This window comes from Gallinula chloropus (assembly GCF_964237585.1).
Source record: "Gallinula chloropus genome assembly, chromosome: 29".
NCBI lineage: Eukaryota > Metazoa > Chordata > Aves > Gruiformes > Rallidae > Gallinula > Gallinula chloropus.
The window spans coordinates 1,730,252-1,754,234 of NC_140114.1; the positions used below are offsets into that span (position 1 = coordinate 1,730,252).

At 45.0% G+C, this 23,983-nt stretch overlaps 5 protein-coding genes across 5 annotated transcripts; 3 read left to right on the forward strand and 2 right to left on the reverse strand.

Moving 5' to 3' along the window:
• Positions 1-1,915: 1,915 nt before the first annotated feature.
• LOC311202347 (scale keratin-like) lies at positions 1,916-2,446 on the forward strand (the record flags this gene model as incomplete). Its single annotated transcript, XM_084276940.1, has 1 exon — positions 1,916-2,446. One exon carries the CDS (start codon positions 1,916-1,918, stop codon positions 2,444-2,446), a length of 531 nt encoding a protein of 176 aa, XP_084133066.1.
• Positions 2,447-4,381: 1,935 nt separating this feature from the next.
• On the reverse strand, positions 4,382-4,840 carry LOC311202350 (scale keratin-like; the record flags this gene model as incomplete). The annotated part of the gene is made up of 1 exon (XM_084276943.1): positions 4,382-4,840. One exon carries the CDS (start codon positions 4,838-4,840, stop codon positions 4,382-4,384), a length of 459 nt encoding a protein of 152 aa, XP_084133069.1.
• A 5,140-nt stretch (positions 4,841-9,980) lies between these two features.
• On the forward strand, positions 9,981-10,439 carry LOC311202351 (scale keratin-like; the record flags this gene model as incomplete). The annotated part of the gene is made up of 1 exon (XM_084276944.1): positions 9,981-10,439. The coding sequence occupies one exon, from the start codon at positions 9,981-9,983 to the stop codon at positions 10,437-10,439; it is 459 nt and encodes a 152-aa protein (XP_084133070.1).
• Positions 10,440-17,406: 6,967 nt separating this feature from the next.
• Positions 17,407-17,802, forward strand: LOC311202361 (scale keratin-like; the record flags this gene model as incomplete). Its single annotated transcript, XM_084276954.1, has 1 exon — positions 17,407-17,802. One exon carries the CDS (start codon positions 17,407-17,409, stop codon positions 17,800-17,802), a length of 396 nt encoding a protein of 131 aa, XP_084133080.1.
• A 4,656-nt stretch (positions 17,803-22,458) lies between these two features.
• Positions 22,459-22,815, reverse strand: LOC311202120 (feather keratin B-4-like; the record flags this gene model as incomplete). The annotated part of the gene is made up of 1 exon (XM_084276665.1): positions 22,459-22,815. The coding sequence occupies one exon, from the start codon at positions 22,813-22,815 to the stop codon at positions 22,459-22,461; it is 357 nt and encodes a 118-aa protein (XP_084132791.1).
• Between the last annotated feature and the right edge of the window lie 1,168 nt (positions 22,816-23,983).

Here is a 23,983-nt window from a genome sequence, read left to right on the forward strand (position 1 = left end):
TGACATTAAAAATAAACTTTATTTTCTTTTCTTTTAAAACACACATTGGTCCAGAAACAAAAAAATCTGTGTGAGTTAACTGAACCATTAGCCAAAAACACCCCAAAACCCAACAAAAAAACACACCCCCCAAAAAACCCCCTCAAACCTCAGGGTACAATGGGATCTGTCTTCATTTTGTCAGGGCTAGAAGCCCTTCAGCAGTCACATCTTACTCCTTGATTTATTTGCTTCTCTTATTTTTACATTGCGATGTGTGCCTCTCTAACATGTAACAACGGGAGGAGAAAACACAGTAAAATATAAAGCAAAGCTTGAAGAAACAGCTCAGAAAAATCAGTTAAAATAGACTTGCCACTGCCAGCTAAAACATTTCTCTCTTCCCAGGACTGAAAGTGAACTAGTAGAGAACTGTCCAAAAGCCATTAAAAGATGCTTCTGATCATTGTAGTTGCCTTGCATTGGGTTGCTGGTGGTAGAAGTGCTAAGCCTGCAGAAAGAATGGGTTTACACTTGTTATTTGTCTCTTCCCTTCACTGAGATCCTGAAAGAAAATCCATATTTTTTCTCCAGGTATATTGTTGAGTACCCTAAAAGGACCCGTAACTGGACAAAAGAAATGACTGGCCTCCTAAATTATGCAGGGCTCAACTAAATCAAGTCAAACTACTTCCTCCCCTAATGCTGAAGAAAGCAAGGGAATAATAACAAATAATTCCACACAGCCTGAAGATAATAGAGGTCTGTGGTGGAGTGAATCTGTCACGCTATGTGTGGGTTTGAAGCGCCTGCAACGCACAAGCAATAAGCAAAAACAATTTCAGCACTTTGGGGAACGACGAGTCCTATAATTTGGGGTTGGTACCTAATTATGAGCTCATGCATGGGATGCCTAATATCCTCCAGGCGCTCAACGAAGGTGTATAAAAACTCTCTGCATGAAGCCTTTCTATCCACTTCTCTCACCTTACTCGCCTTCGTGAACAGGGTAAGTCAGATTTCTCTCAAGCTTTGCTAAACTTGCTGTTGAGATCTCTTGCTTTTCACTTAGGACCAAGTCCTCTTCAGTTTCTGCCAGGCTGGCAGTGATCTGTAGATTACTTTCTGCATTACTTTCTGCTAGAAATAATGTTTGGTCTCTTGTTGGAGAAGAGGAGGCTGAGGGGAGACCTTCTCCCCACCTACAACTACCTGAAGGGAGGGTGTAGAGAGATGGGTGATGGTCTTTTTAGCCAGGGGACAGGAGATGGGACAAGGGGCAATGGGCTCAAGCTGCCCCAGGGCAGACTCAGCTCAGATGGAAGGGAAAAGTTCTTCCCAGGCAGAGTTGTGGGGCTGTGGCACAGGCTGCCTAGGGAGGGGCTGAGTCCCCTTCCCTGGGGGTGTTTAACAGAGGGGAGATGAGGTGCTCAGGGATCTGGTTTAGCACAGGATGGGAACGGTTGGACGTGATGATCTCAAAGGTCTTTTCCAACCTTGTGATTCTGTGATTCATGATCAGGCCCTGCAAAGAGAGGTTCCAGAAAGGGGTATATCAAGCAGTTTTGAATCCGAGACCTGTGACATTTTAGTGCTTCGAAGAATTCCTTGGTTATTTTAGGAGAGAAAGAATAGATGAGTTTATTGCAGGAAAGATCAAACTTATTAAGTAGAAACCATCAACTACAAGTAATGTGATACTGCCAAAATTGGCTCATCTGGAAATAGCAAAGATAGAGTTTTAAATAAGTTGGCTGTCAAACTAAAGTCCAAACTGACCTCCAGAATCCCGTACTGGGAAGAATAGCAATAGAAAATATGATTACCTTCCAGATTTATTACTGATGCCCTGATGGACTACTTCACCATAACACAATGTTTGTTTAATGTTAATATAAATGACCATGTTTTACAGACTGACTCCCATCCCCACGAGATGTCTTGCTACGACCTGTGCTCCACCTCCGCCTCCGCCTGCGGCGTTATTCGCCCCCAGCCCCTTGCCAACAGCTGCAATGAGCCCTGTGTCCGCCAGTGCCCCGACTCCACCACCGTGATCCAGCCACCCCCGGTTGTCGTCACCTTCCCCGGACCCATCCTCAGCAACTTCCCCCAGGATTCAGTTGTGGGATCCTCTGGAGCACCTGTCCTTGGGGCCTCCTCCCTGGGCTATGGGGGTCTGGGAGGTTATGGTGGCTCCTCCCTGGGCTATGGGGGTCTGGGAGGTTATGGGGGCTCCTCCCTGGGCTACGGGGGTCTGGGAGGTTATGGTGGCTCCTCCCTGGGCTATGGCGGCCTGGGGGGCTATGGAGGCTCCTCCCTGAGCTGTGGGGGTCTGTATGGCTATGGGGGCTCCCAGGGTTACAGGGGTCTGTATGGCTATGGTAGATCCTATAGTTCTGGCTCTTGCAGCCCTTACTCCTACCGCTACAGCAGGTCTCGCCGTGGCAGCTGTGGACCCTGCTAAATCCTACGGAAATATCCTAAGTGAGCTGTGCCAGATAAAAGAGATTTGATGGCTTCATAACTAAAGAGTTTGAACCTTCACTGCTCTGTGGCCACAGAGCTGTACCCCTTTGGTCTCTTTTGAACTTTTCCTCTTAACTTCTACTTTCAATTCCTGCCTTGATGCTTCTCCCTTCGGAGTTCAGTACGTAACAAGGATGCTCAAAACTGTTCCTGCTTGTTCAAATCAATAGCTAAGACTCAGGAAGGAGAAAAAGAAATCACTCCTTTGTGACTGCATCCCTACAGTTTCATACTACTCGGAGATTCTGAGAATGTAATCCTTTCTTCACTGTCATTAAAAGTTTATTGCATCAAAGTTGCCATGTCCTGGTGTTCTTTTCTCGGGTTTTTACCCTTGCTATTTGTCTTGGGAGAAGTCTAACCTGTACAGCTGTCAGTAACAGTGTAAACTATGCAGCTGAAGGTCCTGCCAAAAAAAAAGTCAGGGATTTCAATTGTACAAAAGCAATGTGAAGGAACAGAAGGAACTATTTTCCTATGTTTCCCATTATTCAGATAAAGATTTTTGACATCTTTTAAGAGTTAGACTTCTTGGTTGTACATCCACTGGTTACAGATTTGTAGTGATAAGAGAAAGTAAACGGTGGATTACTAATTTTAAGCTATTTCCTAAAAATATTAGGCTTCAGGAAGAATTTCTTCCAAGTGAGTCTTCGATTCATCTCACTGAAATTTAGGTTCTCACCCAAATACCTAAACTCTGTCCTTAGTAATAGTCTCTGCAGAAAGTTGAATTAATTTTCTATGAAATCCTTAAAGACATAAAATTTTCTGGGCCATAAAATGAAACTTTTAAATCTGAAGTGTAGGTTATGTTACTTCCATATAATCCTTAAGTCTAAGGTGTTGGATGTTTTTTCATGGAAGAACAGCTACTCCACACAGCTCCCCACACAGAGTTATGGTGCCTGGAAAGCTCAAAGCATAGAAAACATCACAACCCTGTCTAAGTATCATCAACACTGTTGTGTTTCCCAATTCCTAGCTCTAGCTTTCAGCAACTCCTCACCTAAAAGGTGCATTAGATAGTCCCCTGAAGAGATCTTTGTTGCATATCCTCCAGCCCTCTCTCTTCAGCAGCTCCGTGTCAATACCCTTTGCCACACTCACCCATCTCCCTAAATCCCTTTTCCCCTCAGGACCATCTCTCTTGAGTGAGGGTCTCAGCTGCCACCCTTTTCCCCAGAATCTACTTTGAACCCAGTCTCATCTGAGCCATAAGCCCTGCTCTGGCTATGGTCAGGGAAGGTGTTCAAGTGGCTCATTAGGGAAAGGAGGTTTAGTGTGGTTTCTTTTTAAACATAAAGTAAGCCAGGCCAGCTGGGGAGGGAGGATTCCTGCTCCCAAATATGTGTACTTAGTACAGTAAAGAGTGACTGGTTTCACTCACTTGTGCTATTTTAGCTGTGTTTGTGAACTCTGACCCTCATGTAAGGATGTGAGTTCTCCCCATCTGCAGAGAATTGTAAACCCATAGCAGAAGAAATTAAAACTCAACGTTGGTTTGTTTGATGCAGAGTAAAGTCACTTTAATGAGAAATAAACATTCACAGAAAAGCATTGTAGAATATCAAGAATACAGATCAAAGTGCAGGCAGTTTCTTCTGTAATAGATCTTTGGCTGGATGGTGAAGAGCCATTTTGTAAGATAAATGACTTCTTTTATCCTGCCTGTTATAGACATAGATGGAGAAAAGCCCAAAAGACCATGAGTAGAAGGTGAAGAAATTAAGGACGTCCTGTGTGCTCCCAGCTCCACTGCAGTGGGGTGGCAGTGACCAGGACTTCACAACATCTTTGGGATCACTGCTGTGGATCAAGGTTGTATCTCAGTTGCCAGTTATTCCTTACTCAGGGGTTATTTCTGTAGGATTTAGCAGGGTCCACAACTGCCACGGCCGTACCTGTTGCCCCAGAAGGAGTAAGGGTTGCAGTTGCTAGAGCCATAGCCTCTGCCATAGCCATACAGACCCCCATAGCCCAGGGAGCCACAGCCCCCATAGCCATACAGACCCCCATAGCCATAACCTCCGTAGCCATACAGACCCCTATAGCCCCCATAGCCTCCCAGACCCCCGTAGCCCAGGGAACCATAGCCCCCATAGCCCAGGGAGGAGGCCCCAAGGACGGGTGCTCCATAGGATCCCACAACTGAATCCTGGGGGAAGTTGCTGAGGATGGGTCCGGGGAAGGTGACGACAACCGGGGGCGGCTGGATCACGGTGGTGGAGTCAGGGCACTGGCGGACACAGGGCTCATTGCAGCTGTCAGCGAGGGGCTGGGGGCGATAGACGCCGCAGGCGGAGGTGGAGCACAGGTCGTAGCAAGACATCTCGTGGGGATGGAGGTAAGCTGCAACACAAACAATGATTAGACTAAGATAAAAACTTCCAAATTCAACAGTTTGTTTTAAAATAATGAATAAAGCCCAGGATTCTGAGTAAATAAATTGGATTACCACTTTGCAATCATAATCCTCTTTTTTTTCCAAGAGCAGATTTGCAATAATTCTCTGAGAGAACTCTACCCATATTAAAGCATATGGGAAGTGCTATGTCTAACTCTGAAAAGGATGTCCCTCCTGAACACCCTGCAAAGAAATTAGCTATCTTGCTACACATCTGAAAACTGAGAAGCAAAAACAAAGAGCACAGAGTGACTTTGTCCAAGGTCATTCGATGAGTCAGTAGGAAAACTTGGATTTAGGTTCAGCAGGTTTACATGAGATGTAGTTTATATATAACTTAATTACAGTAGCTTCTTCTTCCCACTCATACCAATTTTACTGAGGTTGTTGGAACAACAGATTATAGGATTGTCATGGCCCAGATTGCTCAGAAAGCCATTTGACAAGACAATAAAGGACAGATGGTAGCATTATTATCCCAGTTCCCACCTATGAAGACACCCTATGTATATAGCCTGGATAATTTCAATGTAAATAGCATCTTAGTACATAAAATCTTTCAAAAAATTAATTTCTAATTATTATTCCCAAGCAAACCAGGACTCCTTGGCAAACCCAAAAATTCAGCCTATATTCCTTCTCCTAATCTTAGTTATTTTCTTCAAGGGTGATTTTACTCTTCCCCACTTACTATGTCCTGCAAGTCCTTAGCAGGGTTCTAGGGAAGAATATGAAAGCTGGAAAGCAAACTAAATCTGGCATATTTGCTGTACCAGGACATCACACACCATTGTCTCAGATGCATTGCTCATTCACCTCTGTTTGCAAGAATAGCTACAGTGGTGATGCCCTTCTCAGAAGTTAAACCTCAAATGCATTGAAGTAAGAATCATAGAATCTCAGAGTATCTCAAGTTGCAAAGGACGCATAAGGATGGTGGAGTCCAGCTCCCTTCTCCTCACAGGGCTACCTAAAACTAAACCAGATGACTAAGAGCCTCCTCCAGTCACTCTGGGGTTCAGTGTTTCTGACACTGAGAACCCCACAGGGCTTCACACATCAAATCTGCCACCCCAGAGCCAGCATTAGAATCTCTGTCCCAAGTCAATCCCTATACACTCAACAGTACGGATGGTGGACATCAACATAAGATGAAACCAGGCTAAAAAGGTACATTGACAGCAATAGAGAAGAATCAGACTTACCTAAGTCACCAAGAAGTCAAAGAAGCTCTTTGGAAGAGCTATGAGAGAGAAGAGCTTTTATATCAGAGCAGCTGGAGTTATGAGATCAACGTAGGTTGCCCGCCCCAATTTCAAACACGTGCAACCCATCAAGATGATGAAATTGCTGCGTTATTGAGGCCTTTCCAATTTGTTTGTAATAAGGACCTAAACATTACTTTAGATTCTAGAGAATTCTTTCATCTTGTGATGACTTGGGGAAAATTAATACCCGGTGTTATTCCAGTCACTTCCATGAAATTACAACAGAAATTAAGCCAGCTCCTCTTGTGTTAACAACACCTCAAGAGTGTCTCATGGGTTTATCAGAACTATAAACTGCTCTCATGACCAGAATTTTTGTTTAAGTACATATAATTCACGTTGCAACCTGCCAGGACAGACGTTAATAGACTCTTCATGTGACATGGAGGAAGCTTGGGAGTGGTTTCCTCACCTACAGTTGAGGGGGCACAGCACCCTTGTGAGTCAATGTTTTCTAGTAACACTTGACACTGGCTGTGATGAGGGGTAGATGAGGTACTTAGGGATATGGTTTAGCTTAGGATGGGAATGGTTGGACTTGATGATTTCAGTGATTCTGTGATGGGGACAATTCAGCTCAGAAGAGCAGCAGTATCTCCAGGGACCAGCAAAGTATTCTTCAGTCTCTAAATAGACATTATGTGGAAATTGAAATTTCACCTTTTCAGCAGAAAAATGCTGAAATCCTTTGCTGTGAAGTGCTGGGAACTCTTTTCATGCAGATATGAGCTGGATTGGTTTCTCCATCCATCAGTTGGGGCTAAGCCTGCAGAATTTCACACAGGAGACAGAGAATAAGCTTTTCTCTTCCTGGGGCATGCTTTTATTTTTAATAGATAAAGAAAGAATAAGTTTCTGGTGTTAATTTAGAGCTATGAAGGGATTGGAGATTCCAGAGAGACTTTTTCCAGGTATTGTTGGTTCTATGTTGTCAGTGCATAGATGGTACTTGAGAATATTTAATAAGACTGAGAAAGCCTAAATTTTTCAGTGCAAATGGATCCTCTGGAGCCAAAAAATTGGAAATGTTCCACAAGTGCTTTAAATTATTGACTCTGATTCCCAGGAATCCACAATCTCCTGTAATACACCACTGTTGCTGCAAGTCGTAAGTCCAGAACAGGGCTGAGCCGGCGTTTTCTGGGAACAGGGAACAATTATGAACCTGGAATGCACCACGTAAAACAAAGGCTGGTTCTTCCCTTGTTTACAGATGTGTTATTTTCATGCTGCAGACTCTATGGCACAGATTATCTCTAAATTATGAGGTGGGTTTCCAGCCTTTGAGGTGGTTAGAAGTTCTTTTGGACAATAATATTTCCAAACTCCCAGGGAGCTTGTCTTTTCAAATGCCACAAACTATCCACTAATGGTTTGAGAATGCATTCTTACAATTAGATTAAAGGCATGCACCTTGATTTAGGTGCCTGGCAATTATGGAATGACATCACATTGAAATATGTAAGTCAAGGTATTTGTGTCCTTAGTATAATCAGTTCATGGTTGAATGCTGGGGATTTTTCAGTGTAGAAATATAAATTTTTAAATAAAATGCAATATTTCATAAACCTCTATGTTCAGTGCAGCTTTATCATTTGCATTTACATATCAGAAACATAGGATGTGATTTATTTTCCCCATCCCTGTAATGATTTCTATGTCTCTGTCATGGTGTATCTCCAGACAGCTTTATCAAGTTGTCACCAGTCATGTTTCATTTAATTTCCTTTCTCAATAGTCTTCAATATTGCTTAATCTGAAGATGGAACTATAGATGGATCCCTGAAGGTTTTGTATCAGGAGACAGAAGACTGGAAAATGTGGGTGACAAATGCCTCACAAGGGAAACACTTTGCAGTCTTGAGAACAGACAGGGTTTGCCTCTAGACTCCAACCTGGGATGAAATACAGTGAGAGAGACCTGTTAGAAAAATCTGAACACTTTAAAAGGGTGTTCTATCTCTGCCTTCTGCTTGAAATGGTCCAAGGGACTTGCTAGTGTTTCAGAAAATGTCCGGTAAAGTAACCCATGGCTGAATGAACAACAAAGACAGAGGTATTTCCTCAAGTCCCTTGTTCAGTAGATGAATGTGTTCAAGAGCAAAAGCCAAATTGAAAACCATTCAAGGACCACAAGATGTTTTCTGTATCTTCCTTTGGGTGCAGTATTGGTCTCACATTAAGTACCTGAGAGTATAAATGATAAAGGTAAAAACGATGACCCCAAAGTTGGTCTAAGGAACTCCATTTTACCTCCAGGACTCTTCCAGTCTGGGTCTAATGGAAAAACATGTGCACATCAGGTGAGCAGCTGGGATTTGCCATTAATCATGGAGGAGCCAAGGAAGAGCATTGGTGTAACTCATGTTGTAACGCCAAGGATGTGACTGGAATGATAACAGGAATGAATAAGACCTGGAACCATTCGAGATGAAAGACGCTTCGTTCACGAGAGTCTCTTTCATGAGACTTCGAACCAACAGATAAACAAACAGTCAGCAAAACTTTGAGGACCTACGTGTCATATTAGTTTTGGGTTTGCCCCAATTATGCACAGGTACAAATTGCACCTTAGGTGATCCTCATGATCTAGGGAACGGTATAAAAGCTCTCCCAGCTCTGGGCTCTTCATTCCACCTTGCTTGCTTTATTCACCTCCGTGAAGAAGGTAAGTAGCATTCTATCTTGTCTCTTTCCTAAAACTCAAGTATCTTTTTTCTGCTGGTGTTAACTAAGGTTGGAATCATGCATGGATGCTACAAGATTCTTAATAATTTTGAATTGTTTCACCATGAATTCATTTTTCTTCTTTGGTATTGGGCATCCATGTATCAAAATGGAAAACCTGAGTTTTCCAAAAATTACTCTTCAAAGTAGCTTCCAAAACATCAGCAGAAGGCTTGTTCAAGCAGTAGAAAACTTTTAAGGATCTTGCATGTAACTTTTTGCTATGTGTCTATGTATATCTATGCATCTGTTGAAGGGACAGGATTAACCAGAATGAGTACAGCTGTATTGTCCAAAGAAGTATTGGAAAACAGAGATGAAAATCAGAAGCCATAAGCTACCCTTTAAGTTGTCCTTGCTTTGTCTTGTGTGTTGGACTAGATAACTTCCAGAAGTCTCTTTTCATGTAATATTTTATTGGTTCCAACCAGGGGGAAAACAATGTGCACAGGTAATACTGATTCCTAGTCTTGCCATGGGCTTTTCTTTTAGATTGAATCAGCTTTTAAGTGATGATCTTTCTGAAGAGTTCAGATCCCAGAGTACCAACCTGCAGTAGACACCTAACCCTAGTTATACCAGTTTCCCTTATGGGAAGTGATACAAGTAATCTTTTCACCCACCCTGTGACTCTCAGGCTGCATTGCAAGCACTTCAGTGCAGGGAATACCTTAGTTAATCCGTGCTCATAGCTGGTTTGGGATACCAGCAGCATGATTTTAGCTATTGCTGCTGAAAGCACGTTGCAAGTCAATATGTTGGAGTTGTTCTTCCAGCTACCCATTAATTTACCACATGAGCTTTGCTGGTTGCCAGGTTACACTGCTTTGTTTTTGTTAGTATAAAACAAACATCAAATGATCTTTAAGAGATAGATACTGTAAAAGAGGCAGCAAAACATAATGGGGATAATTGGCAAAGTGCTGGGTAGTATTTTTGCGGTGTTTGGCAGTAGGGTAGAACACTGAACTACTACTTAAAGGGAACCAAGAACTAGGAATGAGACCATTGTATTTGTGTCTTCTGTTTCCTCACCAGTGTGTGTTGCAGCTTACCTCCATCCCCACGAGATGTCTTGCTACGACCTGTGCTCCACCTCCGCCTGCGGCGTCTATCGCCCCCAGCCCCTCGCTGACAGCTGCAATGAGCCCTGTGTCCGCCAGTGCCCCGACTCCACCACCGTGATCCAGCCACCCCCGGTTGTCGTCACCTTCCCCGGACCCATCCTCAGCAACTTCCCCCAGGATTCAGTTGTGGGATCCTCTGGAGCACCTGTCCTTGGGGCCTCCTCCCTGGGCTATGGGGGCTATGGCTCCCTGGGCTACGGGGGTCTGGGAGGCTATGGGGGCTATAGGGGTCTGTATGGCTACGGAGGTTATGGCTATGGGGGTCTGTATGGCTATGGGGGCTGTGGCTCCCTGGGCTATGGGGGTCTGTATGGCTATGGCAGAGGCTATGGTTCTAGCAACTGCAACCCTTACTCCTTCTGGGGCAACAGGTACGGCCGTGGCAGCTGCGGGCCCTGCTAAGCACAACGAGAAAACCCACTGAACGATGTGCAAGTGAAAAGGAAAATGCAGATCCACAGCAGTGGGCAGATGAGTGACAGCTTTCTGCAAGCCCTCACAGACCCTGCCCAGTGCAGTGCCATCTGCACCCTCCACACCTCTCATTTTTTCCTCTGAATTTTTTTCCTGATACCTTCATGGGTGCAATTCCTTGTTATCTTCTACTTCTGACTGAATGCAGTGAGACATTTCACAGAGTCTTTCCAAATGCATTCGACTCTGACATCATGGAAGTACATTCTTCACATTGCATTGTGTTTTCGTTCTTTTCTTTCTCATTAAAATCCTGTTGCATCATTGAAAATAAGTCTTTTGTGGTTTTGTGTTCTCACCCATTCTCAACTTGCCAACGTTTCTGGATCAAGCTGCCTGTTGAACACATGGCTGCAATAATATTGTGCAAACCCTGCCTAACCTAGGGAAAGTCTCCATGAGGAGCCCTTGCTAGGCCTGTTTCACCACTGAATTGCAACAACACGGTCACAACATGCTGGCCATACATGAACAGCAGCCTTCTCCACACATTGCTTTGTTAGCCTCCCTACTGATGAGTTTATGAGATAATTCTTTGAACTAAAAGTGACAGTTCACAGCCTGAAAAGTTAAGCTCTCGCTTATCTCGCTGCAGACTTTCAACATCATCCAAATAATTTCACCACCACAGCCCTTACTGGAAGACTGGCCACCCATAGCAAATGAATTTTAGATGCTGGAGTTTGTCTAGCACAAACCAGCCTAGATCTATGCTATTAAATTGTCTCACTCTCCAGAATTCTGGCTGTGTGCAGATGTCACTTCTTCCAAAGCCCAGTAAAGCCCATTTACAGAGTTTCATCATATATCTGTTTGAGTTCCTGGGTTTGAGACCTCTTTGGTTCTAAGTAATGTGTAGATTAAACAGACATAGAATTTGTGTAAATCATAGAATCCCAGACTGGGCTGGGTTGGGAGGGACCCCAAGGGTCCCAGAGCTCCAACCCCCCTGCCACAGGCAGGGACACCAACCTCCAGGGCTGGAGCTACACAAGGTTGCCCAGGGGCCCACCCAACCTGGCCTTGGACACCCCCAGGGACAGAGGTGCCTGAAGAACCTTATTATATAAGTAGCCTAAAAATGAAGAAAAACACTACCCCATACATGAGTTACCTTTTTAGGTTACCAGTAAAGCAGATTCAAGCAGATGCTTATCTTGCAGGATAGTTTCCTTTATCTGATTCAGCTGCCAAAAGATCTCAGGGTACATCTTTTCCTGCAGTATGGAGTGTAGCTCAGCATAGTATAACGGTGTTCAGAGAACATCTGACCAGAAGCTGAAAGCAGAATATGAAGAGAGGCCCAAGCTGCTGTGCCTGCTGAGCTCCACTTTGTCCCAGCACACTTCTCAGCACCCATCACCTAAAAAGTCAGCTGTAAATCTGCCCTTTATTTGTTTTTATTTAGTCCTCCCTGGTAAATTGAATAGCTCTTCCAGCAAGACCCAGATGTGGTATCTAGTACTAAAACAAGAGCCAAAAGGGATGTTCTACTTGCTGCCAGGACATGAAACTCTGTAAGAAAAATCTCTTGTGCTAAAGACTACCATGAAAAAAGTTCCTGTGACAAAAGGAGCCCTTAAGTATGGGTGGTAACAGAGATCCTGCTATGTTGTCCTGAAGGAAGGAACTAAGCATCCAGGCTGTCAAGGTGATGATGATGGATGGTGGCTAAGCCACTGCCCTCAGGTCAGGGCAGTCAGCCTCTTGCAGTTATAGGTGCTGGTGATGGACGTGAATTGGCCAATTGGAAACATGAGTAAGTGTAAGTGTAACACAGCACAAATTCCCCTGGAACAGCAGGAAGAGCTTGGATTTTGTGGACATGGTCTGGATCCTCTGTCACATTAATTTGGTTTTAGATCCATTACACTTAATTGTAGCTACTCCACCCAGATCTTCTTGCTGCTGTGGATAGAATTCCTCAGATTTGTATAAGGCAAGAAGAATGATTTTTAAGTGATCATAGAATCCCAGCCTGGTGTGGGTTGGAAGGGACCCCAAGGGTCACAGAGCTCCAATCCCCTGCCACAGGCAGGGACACCAACCTCCAGGCCTGGGGCTACACATCCCTTCCAAGCTTTGGCTTTCTTCCAGACAAACTCATTTCAAACTGCAACTGGAAGACCAACTCATTAACTCTGAAGGGGATGTAGCCTCAGTTAAACATGTCTGCTACTGAGGGCTTTGTGGTGCTGGAGCACAGAGCAGTTTGTAGGACCAGAGTCTGGGGTTTTGTTATCTGTTTAGCAGAAAATAACCTTGAGATTTGAAGTAGTGGAAAGCTGACAGGTCCTACACAATCTACTGGGCAAAACACCAGCTTATTGCTTAAAACCTGCATGTAACATTGCCTCCTCAGAAGTGACAAAAGAAGACAATTTAAATTTGCATTTGGCTATCAGGAGGCTGAGGGGAGACCTTCTCACCACCTACAACTACCTGAAGGGAGGGTGCAGAGAGATGGGTGATGGTCTCTCCAGCCAGGGGACAGGAGATGGGACAAAGGGCAATGGGCTCAAGCTGCCCCAGGGCAGACTCAGCTCAGAGGGGAGGGGAAAGTCCTTCCCTGGCAGAGTTGTGGGGCTGTGGCACAGGCTGCCCAGGGAGGGGCTGAGTCCCCTTCCCTGGGGGTGTTTAACAGAGGGGAGATGAGGTGCTCAGGGAGCTGGTTCAGCACAGGATGGGAATGGTTTGACTTGATGATCTTAAAGGGCTTTTCCAACCTGGGGATGCTGTGATCTAGAAAATAGAAGAGAGAAAGCAACAAGAGAAGTGAACACAGGGAAGTTTTAGGAGGGACTTTTCGTATGCATGCTTCCTCCAACTGCCTGAAGAACCTGAGGCTGCCATGAACACCAGCCCACATTTACCACACATGGTTCACCTCAAAATGATGAAACCCTTTTGCTCAATATTTATGTTTATTTGTTGATTCAAATCCTCACACTGCACGAAATGCAAATTACAAAAGAAATATTTCTTTCATCTTAGCACTTAATTGGCAAGATTCATTCCTGGGAACATTCCATGAAATACATTAGAATGACAGGAGGAATTATGCTGGCTTCATTTATTTACCTCTTCTTTTATTGGTTGACATAATGATGGTGGCTCAAATGCTAATCATAATTGCCATCTGCTTTCATATGCAGGTTTTCTTTCCATCCTTCCTTACACGCACTAGATAAAGTATAATTGACACAAAACACACTGGCTTTCTTGTGAGATCAGCAACATCTGGATGAAGTTGGAATTAAAATTTGGATGTGACCATCCTGAGCTTTCCAGGGGAAACATCAAAAGATACATTGCAAAGTACTTTTTAAAAATATCCAGGCCAGTTCCTTGTCTCACAGAGTACCCAATAGTTTATTCTCATTTTAGATGTAAATTCACTAGTCAAAAAAATAAAGAAGGTGAAGAGTTTCTCATCCAGATTACAGGCAATTTGTTAAATAGATGTTTTTAGGAGTATAGAATGTGGGAATGTGTTTAAAATGTAGAAGAAAAGTAGACTCATAGAATCATAGACTGGTCTGGGTTGGGAGGGACCCCAAGGATCACAGAGCTCCAACCCCCCTAAGAAAGTCCTAGGCAAAGCTTTAAAGCAGATCTTTGTGCTACAGACACTGAAGGGGATATGAATTAACAAAACACCAGGACTGAAGTAGCTTACACACAAAGAAATAACAATGAAAACTTAAATTCTAAAAGAACATCAGGAATAATGAGCTGGGAAAGGGAACAGGAAGAGTGCTCTTGACCAGGGCAATTAAATAAATACATTTCAAAATGCTGGGTAACCACATACTTTGCAATAGGGACGCACCAGCTCATGTGTAAACTACTAAGGAGGCTTTGGGCAGTGCTTAAAAACACCCACCAAAAATATTTAAACAACCTTTGTGAGTATTATTGCTCTGGTGATCCCCTAGAGCCACCCCAGAGTCTGGGGGAAAAAAAGGACCTCATAATTTGAGTATAATTTCTGGTGGAAATGTTGCAGTGGTTATTTGACAAACAACTGATCCGTAGGCAAATGGGGATTTCTGAGGCCAAACTGGGTATTGTTTATCACACCAGATTTCAGAGGATGGCAATATGGGTGGAACACATCTCATCCAACCCACCCTGTTAAAATAGGGGTGTTTCAGTTGTGTTTGTTGTCTGACTCTACAGTCAACGCAAGCGAAATTGTTCTGTTTCGTGAGTGATACCAATTCTGGTAAGGTGAAGCACCTGAGACCAGATGAATTGCCTTGCAGAAATTCTTGTCCCTCCCCACTAAGTATTGGGGAAGGCTGAGTAATTTCAAGTGACAAGTCACTTAAGATCTTGGCAGTCAACTTTGGGTTCTGCAACCACGCACTCTGCGGGTGATGTCCTGCTAGTCAGGAAAGAAAAGAGAGGAAACAACCCAAATCATTGTGGCAATACTGATTTCTTGGATAATTCCATTGCTTTTCCTGCCTCTTACCCAGTAAGCCTGGGAAGGAAGCCCTCAAAAGTTGTTTCTGTGACATCCTCCAGTGAAACTTTGGTTCAATTCCTTGGTAAGGTGAAGTAGTTCTGAGAGTTGTGTCTACATTGGTCATGTGAACAAAGAGAAATAGAAGGTACAGTCTGGATGCAGAAACACATCATTTCACAAAGAAACTGAGACATTTGCACCTGCTTCACCACTGCCCTGTCCTGTGTTTTCCTTCTGAGCTGTGCAATGTCAGCACAGAGTAGCTCATAATTACCACTCTCTGGTGGCAGCCACTCTTACATTGCTGAACCTGCAAGATGATCTCCGTGCACCTTTGCAGATTTCAGGTACAAAATAAGGGACAAAATACCCACATTCCTTCAGAGACAACTTCAGCCTTGAGTTTAAACAATATTTCCTGTGCTAAAATACTACATTTTCTGCTATTCTTGCCAAGCAGCAAGGAAAATGTAGAATATCTACATCAAAGACCATCAGACAACATCCATCATCACCAGAGGTCCACGACCTCTCTCATGTTTGGGGCTGCGGGTGGGAAAAGGATCAGAAGGTGCCTTCCACTTCATTGAACATTTCATTGCAAAACCTGTGAGTGGATTAGATTACAGCCTCCATCTAAAGCACTTAAACACAAACCTGTGTATGACAGCAGGTTCTGGCTCTGATTAAAATCATTACGGGAAGTTAATGAAGGAAGTGTTAAATAAATAGAACCAGTTTAATTCCTCCTGCAGTGCCAGTGAGCAGGGTGGAATGATACCAGCAATGAAGCTGGTCAATTAGGCTTCAAGATGAAAGAGAACTGGGAGGTGGAATGTGCATATCATGCTCTTCAGAGATTTAGGGTGATTTTGCAAACGGCAGGCGAAAACAGTTTCATCACTTTGGGAAGGTAGATGTGCTTCAAATTTTGGGCTGGTTGGTGATTATGACTTCATGTGTGCCTCAGACCCCCCCAGGCGATCTGAAGTGCTATAAAAGGAGCAGGTACACAGACCTATTCCATCTGCTTCTCCTGTGTATTCTCCTCTACATCAGGTAAGTCTGATGCCATTTCATTTCCTTCTGAATGCCAGACTGTGCTGGAGCGTAGCATCCTGTTCACTGCTATTACATTAGAGGTCTTAGGACTGGTTTTTATTCTCTTTATTTTCCCCCTTTTTTTTCTAAGTATGTTGGCAGGTTGCAATATGGATAAGCTTTAGGAGTCAAGACCAGGGTTTAGGGCATTTATTTCACACTAATTCACATTTTACCATTCTTGTCCTGTTAGCAGATTGAAAATGTAGGATGGCAGAAGCTTTAAAATGCAAGAATCTCTTGTGCTATTTCTAGTTAATGACTGAATGAGAGAGATGCAGCCTTATCCTAAGCTGTTTAATGCCCCAGCTACAGAAAGAGCAGGATCTACATGGGAATTTTATTACAGAATAATCCTAGCTTGTATTTAGCTTTTAAGAATCAGTAAAAACTAAATCATGCTTACTTTAAACCATAGTTATTTTCACCAGAGACAATAATAAGAGGGGTAGACTGGTGCTCTGAGCCAGCGTATTTGTCTTATGCCTGGTTGTAAATCCAGCTCCAGATTAGCTGTTCGGATACACAGAGTTCAGTGATTTGATTCTCTGCATTTCTGGGCTACTTTATGAACAGGATAATATTTCCTCTATTTTACTGGATGAAGTGCTAAGCCACAAGCTTTTGTGACCCCACATTTAGCTGAAACAGTAGTTTGCAAACTGCATTTTTATCTCATGAAGGAAAATGACTTCTTAAGCTTTACCAACCTGGTCCACACTGTATGAAATGAAACCAAGAAATATTTGGATAGAAATATTGTATAGGGTGTATTTACTTGCTATCGAGCATATGAATCAATCCTCAGACTCAAATGCTTTGGCAGTTTTACCACAGGGATGACAGAAATTGAGGGAACTTGGAACTGCAAGGGAAGAACTGACAGTACTTTACCACAGTGAGCTTGGAAAGAAACTGGGAACAGGGAAGGAGGAGGAAGCGTGTGGTTAAAGGAGTAGGAATTGTGTGGTTCAAGCAGTGCTGGGTTCTTGACTCCATCCCATTCTAGTCTTTAGGAAAAAATGTGTCACTGACACTGTTCTGGGAGGGAACATAAAAACCAAGAAGCTGCAATTTCAGGAGTCTTGGTGGATGTGACAAGTGAAGGGATTACTGGATGGGGAAGATCTGAGAGATGCTGATTGACAGGAAGGTTGTGAACAGCGTTATCACTTTAGTTGACGCATCTAGTGATAATTTTGCCTGTTTCCCGACAACCCAGCACCAAACCTTGACCTGTTGCTCCAGCAGACCTTGGGCTTTAATTCTAATGCAGTTCTATTCTCTGTGTTCCAGGATCACCTGCTTCCCTGCAAAGAAATGTCTTGCTATGACCTGTGCCCCACCACCAGCAGCGTCGCCTGCCCCCAGCCCATCGCTAACAGCTGCAACGAGCCCTGTGTCCGGCAGTGCCCCGACTCAACAGCCCTGATCCAGCCACCCCCCGTGGTTGTCACCTTCCCCGGCCCCATCCTCAGCTCCTTCCCCCAGCAAGCCGTGGTGGGCTCCTCCGGAGCACCCGCCTTTGGGGGCTCCCTGGGGCTGGGGGGTCTCTACGGTTCTGGGAGCCTCTCTGGTTATGGAGGTTCTCTGGGATACGGGTCCCAGTATGGATATGGGAGTTCAGCTCTCTCCACGCTCGGCAGCGGGTGCTACAGCCCGTACTCCTACCGCCGGTACAACCGCTTCCTCCGCAGCAGCTGTGGGCCCTGCTAACGGCAGCAGAAGAGCAGTGAGGATGAGGGTTCAGCATCCTGACAGCCCTGCAACGGAGCTACTGCCACTTAGCATTTCCTGATCTTTCTTCTACTTCTTGTTTACCCTCCAGTTCCTAGTTTGTTGGTCACTATTGTTGCCTGATCCAGTTTCCTCACTGGTATTTTTACCTACTGTGGGGAAGCCCATTCCATATGGACATCACTCATCATGACAAGTATCTTCATCACTACATCTTGCACAACAGACAGAAGAAAGCCAGCTGAGGACCACAAGAATGTGTTGAGCATTCTCTGGAAACAGATTTTTTTTCCATGTTCTGTGACACTTTGCTTTGCAAACGTTGCTCATTAAAATTTTGTTGCATCATACAGCAGCCTTCTGTTTTCCCTTTCTCCCTTCATCCACAGCCTGCCCTGGGTGATACAGCTCACTAGTTCAGATTGATCAAAGCCCCATCCAGCCTGAGCTTGAATATTTCCAAAGAACAGTTACCTAAGGATTAAAGATGTGGCTTATTATAATTTGTTTTCTGACTAAAAGGGGAGAATGAGCTAAAAAAATGTTCTCTCCTTCAAGTTTCTGTGATAGAGCATTTTATTAACAACATCTATGTTCAGGTACAGATCCCCTAATTTCAAAACTGATATTTGGGAGTCGCTTTGCTGCCTTCTCCAGAATCAAACCCTGGAAGGAAGCTGGCATTCTGCAGGGCATATTTCTGGTTCTGTTATGTTGAGCCATTGTGCCTGCAGGCTATTTACCAGCGCTGTGAGGCTGAACCACATCAAAACCCATTAGGCTCCAGCAGTGACTAAATATTTAGTGAATCCGCCTCTTTAAATCGAACATGAAAGGCTTCACTCCCACAGATATCTGTCTTGAGCTGTAATTGAGTGCGTGGGGAGGACACACACTTCAGGCTGTGTTTTATATCTTTATGAATCAACTTCTGATTGCATTTCATTGTCCCACAGTGTTACCTTGTACCGGGTTATAAACACGTGAGCACAGACAAGAGAGGGTGCAGTGACCTCTATAGTTCAAGATGAGACAGTGTGATTCCATTTCTGCTTCCTGTTCTTGGTAATTAGTTGCCTCACTGGCAGGAGGAGCAGGAGTCTGAGTTGCTGGTGCTGTCAACAAATTTGGCTTCCCAGCCCAATCTGGGGGGCATCAAGAGGAGTGTGGGCAGCAGGTCACAGGAGGGGATCCTCCCCCTCTGCTCTGCCCTGCTCAGGCCCCACTGGAGTGTTGTGGCCAGTTCTGGGCTCCCTGGGATCAAAGGGACAGGGATCTCCTGGAGAGAGTCCAGAGGAGGGACAGAGATGCTGAAGGGCCTGGAGCATCTCCCCTGGGAGGAAAGGCTGAGGGAGCTGGGGCTGTTCAGCCTGGAGAAAAGATGACTAAGGGCCTTATTAATGTTTATAAATATCTTCAGTATGGGATGCAGGGGAATGGGCAGCCCCTTTTCAGTGTCTGTGGGGACAGGACAAGGGGTGATGGGCTCAAGCTGGAGCACAGGGAGTTCCCCACCAATCTGGGGAAGAACTTTTCCCCAGTGAGGGTGAGGGAGACCTGGGACAGGCTGCCCAGGGGGTGTGGAGTCTCCTTCTCTGGAGAGATTCCAGCCCCATCTGGACACTGACCTGTGTGACCTGTCCCAGGGACCCTGGTCTGGCAGGGGGTTGGACCCCATGGGCTCTGGAGGTCCCTTCCAACCCCTACGATTGTGTGATTCTTAGATTCCTGTGGCTGACCAAGAACCATGGGAGATCTCACAGTCAGATACAATCCCCATATTGGGGTGGCCAGCAAACTGCCAAGATCCCAGTGCTGCTTCCATTCTGTCACTAGGAACAGCAGCAGGTATTCTTCCTGCCTCATATCTGCAGGTGGTGTGACCTGAGGTGCGTTGGGTCTGCCAGTGAAGTTAGTTCCTTTGTCTTCTACTGTGTTCACCTGTGATTACACTCACATGAAAGTGTAAAACAGGCTCAGCCTGCTGTGTGTTTGGGAAGTAGCAGGTTGCTGATGGTCAGGAGCAGCACGGAGCAAGGGGAGGTGGTCAGAGAACGGTCCTTTGGTGTTTGCTCTGGCCAATGTCATAAGGTGCAAATTCAGGCTGGCTGATGAGAACCAGCAATGCAAATGTTGCAGTTGCTGCTTTCCAAGTGACTGTTTTCAAGCACCATTCAAACTCAGCAGTGTCCATCCATCAACTAATGCAGTGATCTATTTATAGTCTGGGCTCTAACTTGTGGCTCCTATGAGCACCTTTGCTGTAGTATAACAAGTACATAACCAGAGCAGCTTCACCCAGTTATGCTGACAACACCCCCACTGAAGGATGTCTGACTGCACCCTTTCCCCACAGCATGAGAAACAAGTCCAGTGCAGGGATGCAGCAAGACTGGGAAGAGGGCTGATGTTTGGGGTGAAAACAAAACTCTTGAGAACAGGACTTCTGTTATGATCAAGACCATGGTGATGCATCTTGAAAATAACCTGATCTGGCTGGTTTGGTGCTCCACATACCTGCACAAGCAAGGATTGGCTTTTTGACAGCACCCCAGTGACTCTAAGAATAATCATGTAGTGCATTGGAGGCAGAGGAGGCATGAAAACCAGGCAAAGCCTTCAGACACATCCTAACATGAAAGAGGTGTTGCCTGGCTACCTCCTCGTAGCCTCATCTCTTTTCAGCTAGTTTTACAAGCAAAGTCATACCTCCAAAGGCTTTGAAGTTATTACCACATACTTCATCCTGTCCAAACAAATATCTGCAGCTCTGAGACTGTGATTTGCCCAGAATTAACCTGCTCAAGCACTGTGAAGTTTGCCAGGGCATTGCTGGTATTCCTAGGGACAGCAGCTTCTCAAAGGGCAGTGCTGAGCAGCATCTGATGTCTGATGCATCAGTTCTGGTTGGTATTGCAAGCGTAGGAAGGGGGGTGAATACCTCTTTGTAGCTGTACTAATTACATGCAAATTGCATCACTAGAAAAAACAGCTCTACAGGACACAGTGAGCAGCCTGGAACCAGGTTGCCATTGGACAAAGTGCTGAACATGCTCCACACTCATCCATGAGCAGCCTGAAATGTAAGTGTGAACTTCCTGAGATGGAAAATATTCTTTGGCCTGAATGATATGTGCTGCTTTGCAGACCTAATAATTAGTCTTCCCTTTGTTTTAACCAGGGGGATGCCAAAAATTGAGGGGGCATTGGTTGGAGAGTTCAAAGAACTCCCAGAATCCCAGCAAAGATTTGCATAGAATCATAGGACATGTTAGGTTGGAAGGGACCTTTAAAGGTCATCTAGTCCACCCCCCCTGCAGTGAGCAGGGACATCTTTTCTAGATCAGGTTGCTCAGAGCCCCAAGCCTGACCCTGAATATCTCGAGGGATGGAACCTGCACCACTTCTCTGGGTAAGCTGTTCCACCCTCATATCAAAGAAACTTTTCCTAATATCCAACCTAAATCTGCTCTTTTCTAGTTCAAAACCATCACTCCTCATCCTACTGCTATGTGCCCTTGTGAGCAGTTCTTCCCCAGCTTTCTTATAGGTACCCAAAAAGTACTACCAGGGCACAGGGTTCACCCAGTCACCTGCCAGAAAGGTGCCAGCAGCACCCATGGGTGTTGCTGCCTCCATGTCCCCTGCCAGCCTCTTGCCAGTGGCAAGACAGAGGGGCACCATGTGCAGGGGATCTGCCAGCTGCCTGGATGAGCAAGGGAGGGGACATCTCTAAAGGCTGAAGGCAGAGGTGGGCACCGACCAGTTCCTGTTGGCTGGTCAAAGGAAAGCTCTGCCCACAGATCATTACACACTATTTTTAAACAATGAAAAATATCATAAACCCAAAGTATAGGGCTGCAATTAAATTAGAGCCTCCAGCAAAGAATGAGACACCAGGAGGATCTTCAAAGTTATTTATGTGTTTAACTTTCTTGGCTGGCATGTAGCAAAGACTCACTGTAACCACTCCTGTCCTGGAGTGAAATTTCAAACTTAGCTGTAAGAGTTACAAAACTTGTTTATCCAGAATGAAATGGCTTTAGTGCAGAAGAACAGTCATTATGCTTGCTCCTGCTTTAAAAGGCCTGGTCACCTTCCAAGTTGAGGTGTTGAAAGAAAGCAAACACTGTCATGTTTCACTACAGGGCTGGATGTTCACTCAGGATGCTTTATAAACAAAAAAGAACCAAAAGAAAGAAGACAAGAAAGCTTGGAATTTTGATGCAAAATAATTTAATGAGAAAGTAGAGAGTAAAAGATCTTCTTGAGAATGAAAAAGGCAGGGAAAATATTGCCAGCATCTCCTTAGAGGCTGCAAGCAAAGAATTGCTCCAGGGCTATGCATTCCACACACGTTATTCTTTCATTTTTCATGGCATGGGAAGGTTTATACAATCCCACCCCACTTTCAACCCACAGAAGATCATTGATATGATTAATTTGAGGCCATTTTTATCAGGAGCCACTGGAAAGAACAGTCAGAAAATTAAATGATTAGCATGAGAATTACAAGTGTGACTTTCAGAGATGGACAACTCACACCTCAGGGAAGCAATACCAGGAGCAGGGTTTGTGGAGCCACATCTTCCTCCACATTGGGTGATTGCCCCTTGCTCCTGATTCCTTGCACATCTAACATGGTCTGCAGCTCCCAAAACCATAACCACTGGACCCATAGGAGGAATAGGACAACCCAAAATTGTACAAGCTCCTAGAGCCATAGGAGCCACTGGCACCCAGAGATCTCATGGATCCAAACAAGTTCCCAATGCTGGAAGGTGCTGAGCTGCCCACGTAGCTCTCCTGAGGGCAGGAGCTGAGGATGGGCCCTGGGAAGGTGATGACCACGGGTGGTGGGTGGATCACAGCTCTTGAATCACCACAGGATGTAACGCAGGGTTGGTTCCAGGCATTTGCAATGGGCTGTGGGCAGGTGACTTCACAGGGCGCGAGGCAGCGGGAGCTGATCTGCTGGGCGTGGGAAGACATCTTCTGGGATGGAGACAAGCGGCTCGAGGCTGAAAGCTCAGACACCACTATAATGGAGACTGTGCTTGGAAAAGAAAAAGCAGAAACAACAGGAAGACCAGGAGGAGGATTTCAGTTTTGTCTCAGCAGCCATGTCCCTTTTCTTAGCTTCTTATGCCCTCCCTCCCCTCCCTCCAACTGTGGAGCTGATTTGGTACATAAAAACATCATTAACAATCAAAGAAACTGCCTCTCTGAACTGGAGCTATCCCTCTCTCTAATCCCAGACTGGTCTAGGTTGGAAGGGACCCCAAGGGTCACAGAGCTCCAACCCCCTGCCACAGGCAGGGCCACCAACCTCCAGGCCTGGAGATACACAAGATTGCCCAGGGCCCCATCCAACCTGGCCTTGAACATCCCCAGGGATGGGGCACCCACCCCCTCTCTGGGCAGCCTCTTCCAGCCCCTCACCACTCTCTCTGGACAGAACTTCCCCCCAATCTCTCCTCTCACCCTTCTCTCCTCCAGCTTCACCCCATCCCCCTTGTCCTGCCATTATCCACCCTTTAACAAGCTGATTCCCCTCCTCTTTTCCACCATTCCTTTTTAACTCTTACTGTGACACTTGATCACTTCTTATATAAATAACTGCAAAAAAGAACAGAAACACTGACAGCTGCTTACAGAGTAACACCCTGTGCTGGTTCTGCACTACCTGTAATCATTACAACTGTATGAGGCAAGTTATTGTCATTCCAGCTTTGAGGAAGAGGTGACTGAGGCTGAGAAGTGAATGTGTTGCCCAGAGCTATTTGGTGAGGTAACAGGAATGATGGAATTAAAATTCAGGCAATCCTGGCTGTTAATGACAGTGTTACTCCCCGATCTTTGAGATGCTGCAGCTGGCACCAGGACTCACTTTATGTTCTGTACAAATACAAAATGAACAGTAGCCACATCCCTGAAGAGCTCATATAGAGAATTGGCCTGGCAGAATATCCCACATTTGGGAATTCAGTATCAATGAGGTTCCCAGTGTAACTAGGACTGCTGGGAACATGCTCCCAGCCAACCAGATAGAGATGACTGGCTGAACTGTGAATGATTTTAACCATAAGATCACTTGATCACTCATAAAATCAATTTTCAGCTCTTCCTGAACTCAGTTCTACCTCACTAAAACCCACAA